This window comes from Heterodontus francisci, chromosome 3, assembly GCF_036365525.1.
Source record: "Heterodontus francisci isolate sHetFra1 chromosome 3, sHetFra1.hap1, whole genome shotgun sequence".
Taxonomy (NCBI): Eukaryota; Metazoa; Chordata; class Chondrichthyes; order Heterodontiformes; family Heterodontidae; genus Heterodontus; species Heterodontus francisci.
The window spans coordinates 117,054,347-117,073,480 of NC_090373.1; the positions used below are offsets into that span (position 1 = coordinate 117,054,347).

A 19,134-nucleotide genomic window follows, 5' to 3' on the forward strand; every position below is an offset into this window, starting at 1 on the left:
ATAAACCTGAAGGATTTTGTTTCAAGCAATGAGATTTAGTAGATGACTGCAACACAGCAACTTGCTGATCAGAACTGTTTGTTTCTTAATGCAACAATAGCTACTCTTTTATTAGACAGTTGTCCTGTATCTTTTTTTAAATTTGTTCTGTTAACTAAGTTGTGTTGCTTGTCACTCAATATACGACACAGATCATCAACTCAACTCCATATTTCAAACTGATGCATATCATGAATGGACAATTAGAAACCCTGAGAAGGATGAGTGCATGAGGTCAGAAGAATATAAACCATTAGACTCTTCTGTAGGTAACTGTACATAGATTTGGTCATTTTCATGTAGATATAATGTAACACTTCCTGAGACCTGATCAACATAACCTTCTGTATAGTCATCGTATGAGTACATCACAGACTCGTCATTTTTGTATAATCCAACCCAAACATTTGCTCCCTTGACTTGTATATGATAAGTAAATTGATAGATGCCAGATATTTCACATGTAAAAATCCCAGTAGATGGATCATAGTTGTTATTTGAATTGGTCAGTAATTTGTCAAATGCTATTGGTTGCCCAGCTGGGTAATATGAACTGGAAAGAATGGCTGTAAAAGCTGGATATGGACTGAGTAACCCAGCTGAGGGATCTCCTGACTTGATGTAGCCATTATAATCATATTTGCCAGGGGACATAATCACTTCTGCTGGTGGGCCTGGTGGTCCAGGAAGGCCTGGTTGGCCTGGAGGCCCTGGAGGGCCTTTTAGTCCAGGTGCACCAGGTGAGCCGCTTGCCATTTTGCCATAATAATTTCCAGTAGGACCTGGTGGACCAGGAGGCCCTGGATCTCCTTTTTCTCCAGGAAACCCTTGAGCGCCTTGAGAGCCAGGTGGACCTCTTGGACCAGGGGATCCTTGACTTCCTCTTGATCCTGCTTCACCAGGATATCCTGGTGGTCCATGACGACCTGGTGGACCAGGGCTACCTGATTTACCAGGCGAGCCAGAAGGTCCCATACTACCTTTGGCACCACTTAGTCCTCTTTGTCCTTCTCGGCCTGGTGTACCTGGCAGTCCTGGAGATCCTGATTTTCCTGGGGCCCCACTAAGTCCTGGTTGACCCTTTGGTCCTGGATATCCACTAGCACCAACAGGTCCTGTTTCACCTTTCTCTCCTGGTGCACCAGTTGCACCTGGCAAGCCTCTTGGACCTTGTGATCCAGGTGCACCTGCTGGTCCTACAAGTCCAGGAGCTCCATGTGCCCCAGTTAGTCCTGCCTCTCCTTTTTCCCCTGGGTAACCAGTGGGACCTATAGGACCAGGCTCACCTTTGATTCCTGGTAAACCTGGTTTTCCAAAACCAGGTATTCCAGGTGCACCTGGCAAACCTTGAGGACCAGCAGAGCCCTTACTTCCAGGAGCTCCTGGTGACCCTGGTTCACCTTGTACTCCAGGCTTTCCACGTCCTGGTAGACCAGGATTTCCTGGTGGTCCTTTTTGGCCTGGAGCACCTGAATATCCTGGTTGACCTGCTGGGCCCATTGCCCCTTTCTCACCTGATGGACCAGGACGACCTGGGGCGCCAGAACTTCCTAATCCTGCTGGTCCAGATGGTCCTGGTGGCCCTTGTGGCCCTGTTGCCCCTCTGTTACCAGGACGCCCTGGAATTCCCACTCCCTTTGCCCCCTTTGCTCCAGGAAGGCCCAAGTGTCCTGGCATTCCTTTTTCTCCAGGTTGACCAGGTGGTCCTGTAGGACCTGGTGGCCCTCGAGCACCTGGTTTACCAACAGCAGACAACCCTGCTGGCCCAGGGTATCCTGGGGCTCCTGAATTGCCTTTAGGTCCTGGCAATCCTTGAGCTCCTCTATCACCTTTTGATCCTGGAGCTCCTCTTTCACCCGACTTTCCTGGTGCTCCTGGCATGCCTGGTTTTCCCATAGCTGGCGATCCTGGTGGTCCTGGCATTCCAGGCTTTCCAGGGGCTCCTGGCATCCCAATGCCTGTTTTTCCGGGAGCTCCTGGTGGGCCTCGTGGTCCAGGTGGACCTGACGGTCCGTGCTCTCCTCCTAAATCTATAATTCAAAAATTAAGTGTAGGTTAGATTATAATTTTTTGACGTGTTCCATTCATAAAAACTGATAGTATCCACTTATTTTTGTTTTGGGTGTACGATACAGAGAAGTGCTATGGTATTATAAAATATTTTAACTGCAAAATAATCTTATTTAGCAATGGTAATGAAAATTAGGCTGTTTCTATAAATGGTGGTCAATCTGCAACTCCAGTTTTACCCCTTGGTGACAAGTTTGAAAATGTGCTCTGGTTAGGTAAAACTATCTTATTGAGAACCTTGAATTTAACCTTCACATTTGTCTTGTTACTCAAGAGGTTTCTGATGGCCAACTTCTTCATATAAAGAAAAAAAGGACTTGCATTTATATAGCACTTTTCATAACCACCGGACATCTTTACAGCCAACAAAGTACTATTTGAAGTGGAGACGCTGTTGTAATGTAGGAAACGTGACCATCAATTTGTGCACGACATACTCCCGCAAACAGCAATGTGATAATAACCAGATAATCTGTTTTTGTGATGTTGATTGAGGAATAAATATTGGCCAGGACACCAGGGATAACTCCCCTACTCTTCAAAATAGTGCCATGGGATCTTTTGCTTCCACCTGAGCAAGCAGATGGGGCCTCAGTTTAACATCAGCATGCTGCTCACCTCTGCTTTCATCATTGTCTTCATACCCATCTTCGTACCCGTCATCTTCAGAGTTCTGAGAATCATATCCCCTTATATTATAATCTGTTTTGGGAAGGAAAAGGACAATAAAATGGTAAAGTGCAATATTTTAAAAGACTTGATGACTTCTTGACTTCTATATACAAAGAAGGAAGTTGCATTTCTATAGCATCCTTCACATCCTAGGATATCCCTAAGTGTTTCACAGCCAATGAATTACTTTTAAAGTCTAGTTACTGTTGTGTTGTAGGAAAATGTGGCAGCTAATGAGCACATAGCAAAGTCCCACAAACAGCAGTGCAATACTGACCAGTTAACCTGTTGGTGGTGGTGGTGTTTGAGAATTAATGTTGGCCAAGGCATTGGGAAAACTCCCTGCTCATCTTCACAAAATGCTATGGGATCTTTTATGCCTGCCCAATTGGCACACAGGACCTCAGTTTAATGTCTCTTGAAAGCTGGCACCTCCGCAATGCAGCACTCCGTCAGTACTATTCTGAAATGTCAGCTTAGATTTGTACTCAAGTTCTGAGGTTAAACCCTCAACCTTCTGGGTGGAATATGTTCAAAATAACAAGTGGCAATCTCAACTCTGCTTTATTTGATGGAATAAGGTTTAGGTAAATTATATTCAGGTGAGACAAGAAGAGGCATCATCAGAATAATAACTCAACATTTTAACAAGGCTTCTCTGATAATTCAGTATTTGTATATTGAGTATGCTATACAAAGCATAAAGGTCCCACATTCAATTGCACTCTGTGCTGAGCTAGCTAATAATTTGGGCAGTGGTAGGTGCGTTGCAATTGACTCACAGTCCTCCGTTAAGGAGGAAACAAAATAACCTAGGGTTCCCAATACTAATCGCTCTTCATAGGAAAAACGGAAAAAAAGTTGAAGTAACATAGTTCAGGCGGCATCACCTCAGCACATTAGAATAGAATGTAGCATAAATGTTGTGATTTTTTGCACTCTGCAAAGAGCTTTTTTTGCTCCTGGAGCACTAATTGGAAATTCGGGTCTACAGATAGGAGTGACAATACGTAGCCTATGTTTTAATGGAGCACATTAACCTCTGCATCTGAATTCTAAATTTGTGCATCTTGCACACAAAAGCTGTATTTTGGAAGAATTGGCATATCATTTACTGTGAAATTTTTATCAGATGCAAACTTTTGGACAATTCACTAATTTATGTCCCCCCAAACCCGAGGTCAGTAACATGATGGCACATGCCACGTATCATTGGGCATGAAGGCATGACAGAAAGAACTTTGGTTTACTTAGCATCTTTCATGACCTCTGGATATCCTAAAGAGCTTCAAAACCAATTAGTTTTGAAGTGCAGTTGCTGCTGCAATGTAGGGAAATATATCAGCCAATTTGTGCACAATAAGGTTCCACACACAGATAAATGACCAATTAAACTGTTTTTGTTGGTGTTTGGTTGAAGAATAAATATTGGCCAGGATAGGAGAATTCCACTGCTCTTGTTTAAATATTGTTGTGGAGTTTTTAATGCCTACCTAAGAGGGCAGACCTTATCTGAAATACAGTACATCTGACAGTTCAGCATGCCCTCACTACTTAAGTGCCAGCCGAGGTAAGAGCCAAGATTTTGTGGTCAGCAGTGAAGCAGCAGCACTCGTCGCTGACCTCAAAGAATGTTGTCTGCAAAAATCGTGTGATCTGTGGCACAGACTTCCCCTTTCTCAAAACCAGTTTAAATCTAGCACCAAGCCAAGGGGATTTCCAGGCATGCAGCAACAGTGATGCCAGCCAACAGGGTAAACAGCCAATCACATTGAAGTAGTCTTATGGACAGCAAACCAAGAAGTTAAAAATACTGAATCTGTTTACTTTTATTTTAAAATTTCAGGTAGCAAAATAAATGATAATGATTGGAAGCTAAAATAAAGATAAACCAACTTTTTAAAAAATTACTGTTTCAAAATTACGTGGATGTTTTTTATCAGAATGGAGAAATTTAACACTCCACAAGTACAAAGTTTCGCAGTAATTATGAAGTTAGAATGCCACTAAAAACCTAGCTACGCCTCGTTCAACAAGCTGCAATTTTTTCAAGGGTTTCTAGAGTAATTAGAGTATTAGCGTAAGAGCGGAGGTTCTTGCCATTTCAAAGATTTCTCATTGATTACAGTCTGGGAGGGACCTCAACAGTGCGCCCACTGGAGGATCATAGAATCAATGACAGCAACTTTTAGATTTCCATGTCATTTTGCGCATATGCGAACTCCTGAAGTTGCTGTCAGTTTTCGTGGAGGAATGACAGCGAAAGCTGACAGTTTTGCCACCATTACCACTGCAGAATCTGAGCCAGTGTGCACAAGTGGTGTTTGAGCCCCTGGCCATCTGATTCGGAGGCGAGAGTGCTACCACTGTGTCAAATCTGACATCTAGAGGCCCATAATGCACTCAGGTTCAACTAGCCGCAGTGTTACTGAGCAGCAGGGAGTCTGTGTGCAAGCTTCAATCAAGCAATGTTGTGACTGAGCAGACGTTCCCAACAAGTGCTGAACTGTAGGTCAGTAAAAGAATAGCCGTTGCCTAGCTTGACTTTTGTTCTATGCTTAGGACTCTTAGTTGCAGAAAGTAGTGCCAGCAATAGCTGCTGATGTACAAAATTCTGGCCTCCAACTGTTGCTCAGCACCTTGTGTGCTTTTTGACAGAAATGCAAAACAAAAATTAAATCTGTTGATCTTGCATTGTCGTACAGGTTCAGTTCCTTTGGCTCAGGTGCATAGAGCATTTACAGTCCCTTTAGTGTTTTCAGTCAAGTTGGCTTATATTCAATAAAAACTTCCTATTTCAGTGCAAAAAGATTTAACCTAAAATGTATTACAAATGGAAGAACTTGGCAAGCTTAAATTTGCTACAAGTGTGGCAGTTGGTTATCAAGTTCTGTGGTGATGTTTTCGTCACAATTGTGCAAAAGTCATTTCAATGTTTTGGCTGTCGTTTAGTTATCATCAATGACAGAGTTTAAATACCATTCTTTTTGGCTGAGATTTTAGTCAAACTCCCTATTTTCTATTAAATGATCCTGGTTTAACCAAATACATGTTTACATCTTTAGTTTGGAAAGACCATTAACTGCCAAAGGAACAGGTAGCTATTATGTCTTTCTGCCTCGTGATAATCTTCAGATTGATTGCTTGTTTTGGTATTAGCTAATTCATTGCACAAACCTCAGTAAAAGTTGAGTGTTCACCTTTACATTTGCAGCATCAGAGAAGATGTTTGATCATGTAGAAACAAAAAGGATGATTTTGAACTTCCGTCCCAAAATGGGTGCGAATTCATGGCACCCACCTGATGAATTCAGCACAAGGCTCCAATCATTTTTAGATTTGGTTTTCAACAGGATAGAGTTAGCAAGCTGCCCGCGCTCAGTGAATGCTCGCAGACTGCTCGCTGAACCGGGGCATGGGAAATCCAGTGACTCCATGGATTGGTGAGCTGGATGTTGCAGTAAAGGGTGGTGGTAGAGGTGCCATAGTGCTTTTGGCGAATGGGACTGAAGGATGTAAACAGTTCTCCAAGGGGCTAATGTTGGCATTTAGATATCTATAAATGATCTGGATTTGGCTATAATGGGCTATCCATGGTTTGTAGTCAACACAGAAATAGTACGTGTAATTAACTGTGAAGAGGACTATAAATAAATTAAGGAGAACATAGTTTAGTAAATTTGATAGTTAAATGTTAGAGCAAAGAAATGTAAAGTGACACATTTTGAGAAGAACAGGGAATGCAGAAAATGTTGAAACTTTAAATGGAATATGAGAGCAGAGAAACCCAAAGGTGCAGATACACAAAAAGTAGGATGACAATTTGTAAAAGTTGGTTTAATTAAAGTATATGGGATCCTTTATTTTATAAAGGCACAAAATATATCAGCATAATGGTAATGCTAAAATGATACAATTCATTGGTTAGCCTGCAGTGAGAACATTGTGTCCAGTTTTGGGTGTCTTACTAAAGGAAGTATGCCAAAACCCACAGAGTGTGCAATAAAGATTGCTAAAATGATATCTGTGAAGCTATCAGGCTTAAGGAAACTGGGGCTCATTTCATTAGAACAGAAAAAGATTAAATGGAGATCAGAAAGAGTTGCTCAAAATTATGAAGGGTTTTGTCAAGGTAGATCCATTGACTGGTGAGTTGATCACTTGAGTCAAAAGAATGAAACGAGCGGTTCAGACACATAGAAAATAGGAGCAGGAGTAGGCCATTCGGCCCTTCGGGCCTGCTCCACCATTCAACAAAGATCATGGCTGATTGTCTAATTCAGTACCCTGTTCCCACTTTCTCCCCATATCCCTTGATCCCTTTGGCATTAAGAAATATATCTATCTCCGTCTTGAATATATTTAATGTCTTGGCCTCTGCGGTAGAGAATTCCACAGCTTCACCACTCTGAGTGAAGAAATTTCTCCTCATCTCGGTTCTAAATGGCATACCCTGTATCCTGAGACTGTGACCCCTGGTTCTGGACTCCCTAGCCATCGGGAACATCCTCCCTGCATCTAGCCTGTCTAGTCCTGTTGGAATTTTATAGGTTTCTATGAGATCCCCTCTCATTCTTCTAAACTCTAGTGAATATAGGCCTAGTCGACCCAATCTCTCCTCATACGTCAATCCTGCCATCCTAGGAATCAGCCTAGTAAATCTTCTTTGCACTCCCTCCATGGCAAGAACATCCTTCCTCAGATAAGGGGACCCAAACTGCACGCAATCTCGATACGGAAGGTTCTTTGGACCCGATCAGAAACATTGGTGGAAGCAGAATCTGGAATAGCCTTTAAAAGAGAAGTCTATAAATATGTAAAAAAGAAAATAATGAAAAGGATATTAGAAATTGAGTAAATAATTATTTGAGAGACATTACAGGTGTCATGGACTGAATGCCCTTTTATGCTGATATACTCTATGATTCTACTCTATAGCTAAATAGTAGAGCACAGGTTAAACTGCATAATGCTCTTGCCAGACCACACCCTGAGTACTGTGTTTAGTTGTGGTCACTGAGACACAGGGGACACATTCAAACCTGGAGGTGACACAAAAGAATCTTATTCACGTTTATGGACTAAAGTCTGAAGAAGTGGTTGATAAAGTTGACCTTTTCAGCCTTGAGAGCCGGTGACCACGAGATACAGAAGGTAATAAATGGTATTGCAAAGGTAAATCCAAAAAGAACCTCAAACTGAATCATTACAGTAGGACACGAGAACACGGCTTCAAACTACAAGTTCTTCATTCAAAGAGTGCTCTACATATGGAATTACTTCTGAGTAAATACTAGAGGCAAAAATCCTGGAATCTTTTAGGAAACAACTGAATGCTGTGGTGGGGCAATGTGGGACTTCCCAAATGAATGAGCGAAGATAGGACTTTTCATCTGGATTGATTTTGTCGGGAGGTCTGTTTTTAGTGTTGTTGCCTTATTGGTGGATGAGTTCTAAGTCAGAACATCATTAATTGTTAGTATTAGCAATTTCAGATGTTTACAAATTACTGCAAACACGCATTTAAGTTTTACCTGGTGGCTGCTTAATATTCCATGCTGCACGCCTACATAGTCTATGGAAAGAAAAGCCTTGGATATCCCTGATCTATAATGATCCAGAGACTGTTATTCATGCAATTATAAGATAGAGGTGCATAAAATGTATTTAAAGTGTTGAAAATTGCAGAGGACGCATTTTTCATATTTTAACAAATTATAGTACAGGATCTTTACTGTCATCTTACAATTGGCATGCACTTAAGTATAGTTGATTGGAGCATAATGAAGAAAATATAAGAATTTTATCCAAGAAAATGTGGTTTGTGACTTTTTTTTCATGGGAGGTGGATGTTATTGGCAAGGCCAGCATTTGTTGCCCATCCCTAATTGCCCTTGAGAAGATTGTGTTGAGCTGCCTTCTTGACCCAGTGCTGCCCATTGACTTTTCTGTAGCAGTTTGGTGCAGCTGAGTGGCTTGCTAGGCCATTTCAGAGTCAACCACATTGCTGTTGGTCTGGAGTCACATATAGACCAGACCAGGTAAGGACAGCAGATTTCCTTAGTGAACCAAATGGGTTTTTATGGCAATCGATGATAGTACCATGGAACCATTACTGAGGCTAGCTTTCAATTCCGGATTTTTATTAGTTAATTGAATGTAAGTTCCACCAGCTGCTGTGGTGGGATTTGAACCTGTGTCCCCAGGCATTAGCCAGGGCCTCTGGATTAGTCCAGTGACATTTCCATTACACCACCATCTCCCCATTCGGGTATATGTACCTTAAAGGTTATTGGGTTTCCTAAATCTGATACATTTATGAAAAATGCTTGAAAAGGTTGATGCTTTTTATAGATTTTATAATATGAGCATTTATTTCAACTATTCCTATCGGTAGCAATACTAAACAGGGATTGCAGAAAATTCTAGCACAGCAAGGAGCCATTTGGCCCATTGCATTTGTACCATCTCTTTGCCAGAGAGTAGTACATTTAGCAGCACCACCTAAATATAGGCAACTTTTTGCTCCAATTGTTAATAGTCCTATTCATATTAGATGATTCTAATCTGGACTAACTTGTGTCAGCCATTTGTTATAGTTACTCATGGTTAATTCCATTTAATTTAAGTCTCAACATTTAGTTGTAAATTCTTGTCACATTTAGGCAGAATGTACAGTTTATCTCAATTGCACATTACATGTTAGTTTGTCTCTGACATTATCTTGATAATCAATTCTTCAAATATCAGTCTGTGAACAAGAATACACTGAACTTTAAAATAGCAGAGAAGACAATGCCATAAAAACACATTAGAAAACATAGAACATTACAGCGCAGTACAGGCCCTTCAGCCCTCGATGTTGCGCCGACCTGTGAAACCATCTGACCTACACTATTCCATTTTCATCCATATGTCTATCCAATGACCACTTAAATGCCCTTAAAGTTGGCGAATCTACTACTGTTGCAGGCAGGGCGTTCCACGCCCCAACTACCTCTGATATCTGTCCTATATCTATCACCCCTCAACTTAAAGCTATGTCCCCTCGTGTTTGCCATCACCATCCGAGGAAAAAGGCTCTCAATATCCACCCTGTCCAACCCTCTGATTATCTTATATGTCTCTATTAAGTCACCTCTCCTCCTCCTTCTCTCTAACGAAAACAACCTCAAGTCCCTCAGCCTTTCCTCGTAAGACCTTCCCTCCATACCAGGCAACATCCTAGTAAATCTCCTCTGCACCTTTTCCAAAGCTTCCACATCCTTCCTCTAATGCGGTGACCAGAACTGCACGCAATACTCCAGGTGCGGCCGCACCAGAGTTCTGTACAGCTGCAGCATGACCTCGTGGCTCCTAAACTCGATCCCCCTACTAATAAAAGCTAACACACCATATGCCTTCTTAACAGCTCTATTAACCTGGGTGGCAACTTTCAGGGATTTATGTACCTGGACACCAAGATCTCTCTGCTCATCTACACTACCAAGAATCTTCCCATTAGCCCAGTATTCTGCAATCCTGTTACTCCTTCCGAAGTGAATCACCTCACACTTTTCCGCATTAAACTCCATTTGCCATCTCTCAGCCCAGCTCTGCAGCCTATCTATGTCCCTCTGTAACCTACAACATCCTTCGGCACTATCCACAACTCCACCGACCTTCATGTCATCCGCAAATTTACTAACCCACCCTTCTACACCCTCATCCAGGTCATTTATAAAAATGACAAACAGCTGTGGCCCCAAAACAGATCCTTGCGGTACACCACTACAAACTATACTCCAGGATGAACATTTACCATCAACCACCACCCTCTGTCTTCTTTCAGCTAGCCAATTTCTGATCCAAAGCACTAATTCACCTTCAATCCCATACTTCTGTATTTTCTGCAATAGCCTACCATGAGGAACTTTATCAAACGCCTTACTGAAATCCATATAGACCACATCCATGGCTTTACCCTCATCCACCTGTTTGGTCACCTTGTCAAAAAACTCAATAAGGTTTGTGAGGCACGACCTACCCTTCACAAAACCGTGCTGACTATCTCTAATGAACTTATTCTTTTCAAGATGATTATAAATCCTATCTCTTATAACCTTTTCCAACATTTTACCCACAACCGAAGTAAGGCTCACAGGTCTATAATTACCAGGGCTGTCTCTACTCCCCTTCTTGAACAAGGGGACAACACTTGCTATCCTCCAGTCTTCCGGCACTATTCCTGTCGACAATGACGACATAAAAATCAAGGACAAAGGCTCTGCAATCTCCTCCCTGGCTTCCCAGAGGATCCTAGGATAAATCCCATCTGGCCCAGGGGACTTATCTATTTTCACACTTTCCAAAATTGCTAACACCTCTTCCTTGTGAACCTCAATCCCATCTAGCCTAGTAGTCTGTATCTCAGTATTCTCCTCGACAACATGTTCTTTCTCCACTGTAAATACTGACGAAAAATATTCATTTAACACTTCCCCTATCTCCTCCGATTCCACACACAACTTCCCACTACTATCCTTGATTGGCCCTAACCTATCTCTAGTCATTCTTTTATTCCTGATATACCTATAGAAAGCCTTAGGGTTTTCCCTGATCCTATCCGCCAATTACTTCTCGTGTCCTCTCCTTGCTCTTCTTATCTCTCCCTTTAGATCCTTCCTGGCTAGCTTGTAACTCTCAAACGCCCTAACTGAGCCTTCACGTCTCATCCTAACATAAGCCTTCTTCTTCCTCTTGACAAGCTCTTCAACTTCTTTAGTAAACCATGGCTCCCTCGCTCGACAACTTCCTCCCTGCCTGACAGGTACATACTTATCAAGGACACGCAGTAGCTGCTCCTTGAATAAGCTCCACATTTCGATTGTTCCGATCCCCTGCAGTTTCCTTCCCCATCCTACACATCCTAAATCTTGCCTAATCGCATCATAATTTCCTTTCCCCCAGCTATAATTCTTGCCCTGCTGTATATGCCTGTCCCTGCCCATCGCTAAGGTAAACCTAACCGAATTGTGATCACTATCACCAAAGTGCTCACCAACTTCTAAATCTAACACCTGGCCGGGTTCATTACCCAGTACCAAATCCAATGTGGCATCGCCCCTGGTTGGCCTGTCTACATACTGTGTCAGAAAACCCTCCTGCACACACTGGACAAAAACAGACCCATCTCAAGTACAAAATGAACTTGTATTTAATTAACACCTTTAATGACCTCAGGATATTCTTAAATGCTTCACAACCAATAAAGTACTTGTAATGTTAGAAAATACAGCAGCCAATTTTCACACAACAATAAGATAAATGGCCAGATAATCTATTTTAGTGGTGCTGGTTGAGAGATAACATTGTTCTAGAGAGCTGCATAACTAGGAAAGCAGAGAGGGTTTTAAGCTGTCCACTGGGGGCAAGGGATCAAATTTGGGAAGATATGGTAAATCAAGGAGTCGAGGCAAGTCAAGAAAGAAAGGTATTAATATGGGAAATTATAAACAGACTGTGGCAGGAAGGGACAGAGCGTACAAATCTAAGAGTAAATCAACAGATAAGGCTAGAGGTTACAAAAATAATAAAAGGACACAACTAAAGGCTCTGTATCTGAATGCACATAGCATTCGAAACAAAATAGATGAACTGAGAGCGCAAATAGAAATAAATAAATACAATGTGAAAGCCATTACAGAGACATGGCTGCAGGACGACATAGATTGGGACCTGAATATTGAAGGGTACATAGCATTTAGGAGGGACAGGAAGCTAGGAAAAGGTGGAGGGGTAGCTCTGTTAATTAATGATGTTGTTAGTGCAATATAGAGGGATGACCTAAGTTCAGGAGACCAGGATGTGGAAGCAGTTTGGGTAGAGATGAGAAATCATAAAGGCAAGAAGTCACTTGTGGGAATGGTGTACAGGCCACCTAACATTAACCACACTGTAGGATGGGGTATAAAGGAAGAAATAATGGCTGCTTGTCTGAAAGGTACAGCGATAATTATGGGGAATTTTAACCTACATATAGATTGGAAAAATCAGTTGGGTAGAGATAGCCTAGATGAGGAGTATATGGAATCTTTTGGGGATAATTTCCTGGAACAATACGTTCTGGTACCAACCAGAGAGCAGTCTATACTAGACCTGCTATTGTGCAACGAGATAGGATTAATTAATGACCTCTTAGTTAAGGAGTACCTAGGTAGCAGTGACCATAATATTGAATTTTACATTCAGTTTGAGGGAGAGAAGGGTGGGTCCAAGACTAGTATTTTAAACTTAAATAAGGGCAATTATGAGGGCATGAAAGCAGAGCTAGCTAAAGTGAACTGGCAAATCAGGTTAAGGTTAGGTCAATAGCGATGCAGTGGCAGACATTTCAGGGGATATTTCAGAATACACAGAATAGATACATTTCAACGAGAAGCAAAATTCCAAGGGTGGGGCCTGCCATCCGTGGTTAACTAAAACAGTTAAAGATAGTATCAAACTTAAAGAAAAAGCCTATAATTGCTCAAAGATGGGAGGTAGGACAGAAGATTGGACAGAATATAAAAAACAGCAAAGAATGACTAAAAGATTGATAAGGAAGGTAAAATCAGAGTATGAGAGAAAGCTAGCTAGAAATATAAAGACAGATAGTAAGAGATCCTATAGATATTTTAAAAAGAAAAGAGTTAGCAAAGTGAACGTTGGTCCTATAGAAAGTGATATTGGGGAATTAATAATGGATAATAAGGAGATGGCAGATGAAATGAACAGATATTTTGCATCGGTCTTCACTATTGAGGATATAAGTAATATCCCAGTATTAGCTGTAAGTCAGGAAATGGAAGGGAGGGAGGTACTCAAGAAAATTACAATCACCAGGGAAGTGGGCGGCACAGTGGTGCAGTGGTTAGCTCCAGCTAACCCAGCTCCAACGACCCAGGTTCAATTCTGGGTACTGCCTGTGCGGAGTTTGCAAGTTCTCCCTGTGACTGCGTGGGTTTCCGCCGGGTGCTCCGGTTTCCTCCCACAGCCCAAGACTTGCAGGTTGATAGGTAAATTGGCCATTGTAAATTGCCCCTAGTGTAGGTAGGTGATAGGAGAATGGTGGGGATGTAGTAGGGAATATGGGATTAATGCAGGATTAGTATAAATGGGTGGTCGATGGTCGGCACAGACTCGGTGGGCCAAAGGGCCTGTTTCAGTGCTGTATCTCTAAATAAATAAATAAAATAAATTAAAAAAACAAATTATTGGCGCTGCGGATGACAAATCCCCAGGTCCTGATGGTCTTCATCCTAGGGTGTTAAGAGAAGTGGCTGGTGAGATAGTTGATGCATTAGTTTTAATTTTCCAAAATTCTCTAGATTCGGGGAAGGTTCCATTCGATTGGAAAATAGCGAATGTAACTCCTTTATTCAAAAAGGGTGGGAGACAGAAAGCAGGAAACTACAGGCCATTTATCTTAACATCTGTCTTGGGGAAAATGCTAGAAGCTATTATTAAAGACATTATAGCAGGGCATTTAGAAAAATTCAAGGTAATCAGGCAGAGTCAACATGGCTTTGTGAAAGGGAAATCATGTTTAACCAATTTATTGGAGTTCTTTGAGGGAGTTACATGTACTTTGGATAAAGGGGAACCGGGGGATGTATTGTACTTCGATTTCCGGAAGGCATTTGATAAGGTGCCACATCAAAGGTTATTGCAGAAAATAAAAGCTCATGGTGTAGGGGGTAATATGTTGGCATGGATAAAAGATTGGCTAGCTAACAGGAAACAGAGAGTAGGCATAAATGGGTAATTTTCTGGTTGGCAAGATGCAACAAGTGGTGTGCCACAGGGATCTAAGCTGGGGCCTCAACTTTTTACAGTTTATATAAATGACTTGAAGGGACCAAAGGTGTGGTTGTTAAATTTGCTGATGACACAAAGATAGATGGGAAAGTAACTTGTGAAGAGGACATAAGGAGGCTACAAAGAGTTATAGATAGGTTAAGCGAGTGGGCAAAGACCTGGCAAATGGAGTATAATGTGGGAAAGTGGGAAATTGTCCACTTTGACAGGAAGAATAAAAAAGAAGCATATCATCTAAATTGTGAGCGATTGCAGATCTCTGAGATGCAGAGGGATCTGGGTGTCCTAGTACATGAATCACAAAAGGTCAGTATGCAGGTACAGCACGTAATTAGGAAAGCTAATAGAATGTTATTGTTTATCACGAGGGGAATTGAATACAGAAGTAGAGAGGTTATGCTTCAGCTATACATGGCCTTGGTGTGACCACATCTGGAGTATTGTGTACAGTACTGGTCTCCTTATTTAAGGAAGGATGTAAATGCATTAGAGGCAGCACAGAGAAGGTTTACTAGACTAATACCTGGAATGGGCGGGCTGTCTTATGAGGAAAGTTTGGACAGGCTAGGCTTGAATCCGCTGGAATTTAGAAGAGTCATTGGCAACCTGATTGAAACACATAAGATCCTGAGAGGTCCTCACAGGGTGGATGTGGAAAGGATGTTTCCCCTTGTGGGAGAATCTAGAACTAGGGGTCATTGTTTAAAAATAAGGGGTTGCTCATTTAAGACAGAGATGAGGAGAAAGTTTTTCTCTCAGAGGGACATGAGTCTTTGGAATTCTCTTCCTCAAAGGGCAGTGGAAGCAGAATCTTTGAATATTTTTAAGGCAGTGGTAGATAGCTTCTTGATAAGGAAGGGGGTGAAAGGTTATCGGGGCAGGTGGAAATGTGGAGTAATCAGTTCAGCCATGAACTTATTGAATGGCGGAGCAGGCTCGAAGGGCTGAGTGGTCTATTCCTGCTCCTAATTCGTATGTTCGTATGTAACATACTGGGAGAATCCCACTGCTCTTCTTCAAATAGTTCTAAGAAATTTTCCATTAACTTGAGAGGGCAAGCAGGCTAATACCTCATCGCTTCTTTAGACTGCATTAAAATGTATGCCTAGATTATGCACTCGAGCCATGTAGTGATGCCTGAACCCATGACCTTCTGACTTAGAGGTTAGATTGCTATCACTGAGCCAAAGTTGACCCTTAAATGTTTGTTTGGTAATATTTGACAATATAAACGTGAAGTCATTTGTCTTATATCACTGTGATATACTAAACTTATTTGAAATTCAGCAATGTCATATTTAATACATCTTTTAGCTGCTTCTGAAGTTGAATGCAATAGCCAGTAAACAGAATTGTGCTTGCTGTACAAAAGGAAACGTCGCTAAAAGTCCATAATTCTTTGTCTCATTTCAATACTTTCCAATTTTATGAATATCAGTGCATAAATGAGGACACTAAAGGATTGGAGAGAGATTTCACAAAGGTGAAAAGTGAGCATCTCCAGAAATATACTTTCCCAGGAAACATTGTAAAACTGCCCTTTAATAAGTGAATGCCTTTACTCATGCTTCCTATGGGATAATTCTGTCCTCTACATGTTCTACAAGATGTGCAGGTCCCTTATAGAGGTTTATGCACTGCTCAATTAGAATTCTATGTGTTATAAAGGTTGAGCCCTTATCTTTCATTAACCACTTTTTTATACCTTTCAATATTTTATTTAACCACCTTGGTAAACATTTTCTTTGTAAATTTTTAAATAGAGATACAAATTTAATCAGGAAATTCTCCAAATTAAATACTTGAGTTTCAAAGATGTTAAGATTCAAAATTATATTATTAACATAACTTACCTAAACACTTCATAGTGTCTTTGCATGCACACATTTGCTGCACTCACCGTGTACTACACCTTGCAATATAGTAGGAGTGTTTGAATACTTTATATTCTTCAAGAATATAGTAGGCACAGTCATTTGGTACGTAACACATTGATTTGTAAATACATATGACTGAGACATAGCTATAGTGCAGGAAGTACGTTCATGTGCTAGCACTCAGTACTACAAGCCAAGAGTGCAGGTTCCTATCTGATGCTGTATACTTTATTTCTTGATCTCATTGGAACTGGCGGACAATGACATGAGATGCATCTGAGAAAAACTGCAGGGACTGTCAACATAAACCCCCCAGAACCAACCAGTACAAAAGCTAAATTTGTTTGCTTCCCTCTTTGGCGGAGGAGCAGCATTGTAATTTAAAGGGCAAAAAGTAAAAACTGGTTGTGGGAAATCAATATTTTCAAAAGAACTCTTCAAGCTTTTCTTAGTTTCATATCATTTACTATAAGGTGCTGCAGAATTTCAGATGAAATCTTTAAACTTACCCCCTTGGCTTTTTATATTTTTTCGTATATAGGCATATCTATTAAATCCTGTTCCACAGACCAGAGTCACAGATAGTAACAGCAGAAGAGCACAGATTTGTTTTGAATCCATGTTTGGTGTTCAAATCTGTAAACCATCAATAGCAACTATCAGAAACATTAGCAGAAAAATGTTATTTTTAAGTCAATAGAATTGTTAGTAAACACCATCAAATTAAGATTATTTGCAAGGTTTAAGATTTTTTTACACTGCGTGGTAAAATTCTAAACAATGATTTTAATCATACCTGAGAAACTTTTACAATTAATTATTACTTAATTTTGACACAGTAGTACTGTGGCACACTGATTTATAAGGTTTGCAAACTACAACTAAAGCAGATGAAAACATTTAACAATAAAAGCGAACAGAATTGAGTATATCTAATACACTATGAGCAGAATGAATCCTCATTGCTCATGAATCTTGGTTGCATGTTGATTATAAATGGAAGCTCAAACATACCAGCATAATTTGCCTCCACAGTTAATGTAGTATCCCAAATGGATTATCCTCTGAAATTGTGGAGTGTCAACTGGAGCAATGCTTCCAAAACGATGCATGTTGCTCTATTTATATAGTAGACAGTTCTTGACATATCGCTAAATTTGACAACTCCTCCCTTTTAAAAGTGCAAGTGCTAATTATGGAATATTTTTTTAACATGGAAAAGTTAAATCAGGTTAGTGGATTTCTTGTGGTTTGAGCTGCTTTGCCTTCTTTGGCATTGGTCTCCACCTCATGCAGACAGTTGCAAAACCAAATGCAGAGCGGAGCTTCCAAAGCAAATTGTGATTGTTTTTTAAAAAATATCAGTGCTTTTTATTCAATGCTACCATAAACTAAAGTTGTAAAAAATATATTTTACTGAAATCACAGTGTGATAAATATATTCAGATTTTCAAATTGCATTTTTGCTTCTGATTTATATATGTAGGATCTAAAGATTCCTTGTTTCTTAGCAATTTAAAAAAATCTTATATTCAGATAAACTGCAGTATATTAGGAAATTAATTTCAATATAATTAAGTGAGAGGTGATGCATCTTGGAAGGAAGAATAGAGAAACCACATGCTTCTTGGAAAATAGGCATTGAAATGGGGTAGAGGAGCAAAGGGATCAAGGGGTACAAATTCTGCAAATCTGGAGTTCATTTCTGGAGGCATAGATTTGAAAAGCAAAGAAATTACGTTAAATGTATATAACAGATGCAATTGAAGTGCTGTACACCGTTCTGGCCCCACTCATTAAAAGGATATAGTGGCACTGGAGAAGGTGCCAAAAAAAATTTACAATGATGATGTCAAAATTGAGAAGTTGTACCTGTCAAAAAAGATTGAACAGGCTAGGGCTCTTTTCTCTAGATAGAGGTTTTTAAGATTATGAAAGTGTTTAATAGGGTAGCTGTAGAGATATTTCCACTTGTGGGAGAGGTAAAGACGGGGCCATAAATAAGTGGTAGTCACTACAAAATTCAACAGGAAATTAAGGAGAAACTTCTTTACCCAGAAAGTGGTTAGAATGTGGATCTCACTACCACAAAGTGTATTTGAGGTGAATTGCTTAGATATATTTAAGAGGAAACTAGATAAAAACATGAAGGAGAAAGGGATAGAAGAATATGTTGATGGGGTTAGATGAAGAGAGTTGGGAAAAGGCTCACTGAAGCATAAAAAGCACTGTTGGGCTGAATAGCTTACTTCTGTGCTGTAAATTCTATGCAATTCTGTGTAATTTAGTATAACATACAAGATGTGCATTCATATTGTTCCCTACACTGGAGGAACGCAAATGACGAATGAAGTATCCACCTGCACATTCTGAAAATCACTTTCCCCACAAATTTTGACCAATGATAAACAATGAAAAACATTTTTCCCCAATAATTTATTTCTCTATTCCCCTTTTCAAGTTGTTGATGACTAAATGGTGTGCTGCTTCACCAGTGCTGAATGCCTCTATAGCTTGCCCAAATGGCCTTGAAAAGTTAAAGGTTGAAATTCTTGTGTATGCTACTTCAACAAAGTATTAAAGTGCAAATAGCACCAGTGGAATATTGACCTCTGGATTTCAGCAAGCTATTTGACCG

At 40.5% G+C, this 19,134-nt stretch overlaps 2 protein-coding genes across 2 annotated transcripts in view; one reads left to right on the forward strand and one right to left on the reverse strand.

The window, feature by feature from the left end:
- The window catches only part of nt5dc1 (5'-nucleotidase domain containing 1), a 706,882-nt gene that overhangs the window by 145,045 nt on the left and 542,703 nt on the right, over nt 1-19,134 (forward strand). The window lies entirely within an intron of this gene.
- Nucleotides 229-17,585, reverse strand: LOC137359927 (collagen alpha-1(X) chain-like). Its single transcript, XM_068025558.1, has 4 exons — nt 17,511-17,585; nt 17,006-17,132; nt 2,728-2,811; nt 229-2,069 (listed from the first exon to the last, which is right to left on the reverse strand). The coding sequence occupies exons 2-4, from the start codon at nt 17,115-17,117 to the stop codon at nt 229-231; spliced, it is 2,037 nt and encodes a 678-aa protein (XP_067881659.1). The 5' UTR covers nt 17,118-17,132; nt 17,511-17,585.

Coding starts and splice junctions, on each gene's coding strand:
- LOC137359927 (XM_068025558.1), bottom strand. CDS start 17,117: ATGGATTCAAAACAAATCTGTGCTCTTCTGCTGTTACTATCTGTGACT. Junction 2,812..17,005: donor AAATATAAAAAGCCAAGGGG/GTAAGTTTAAAG, acceptor TTCCCAAAACAG/ATTATAATATAAGGGGATAT. Junction 2,070..2,727: donor AGACAATGATGAAAGCAGAG/GTGAGCAGCATG, acceptor TTTGAATTATAG/ATTTAGGAGGAGAGCACGGA.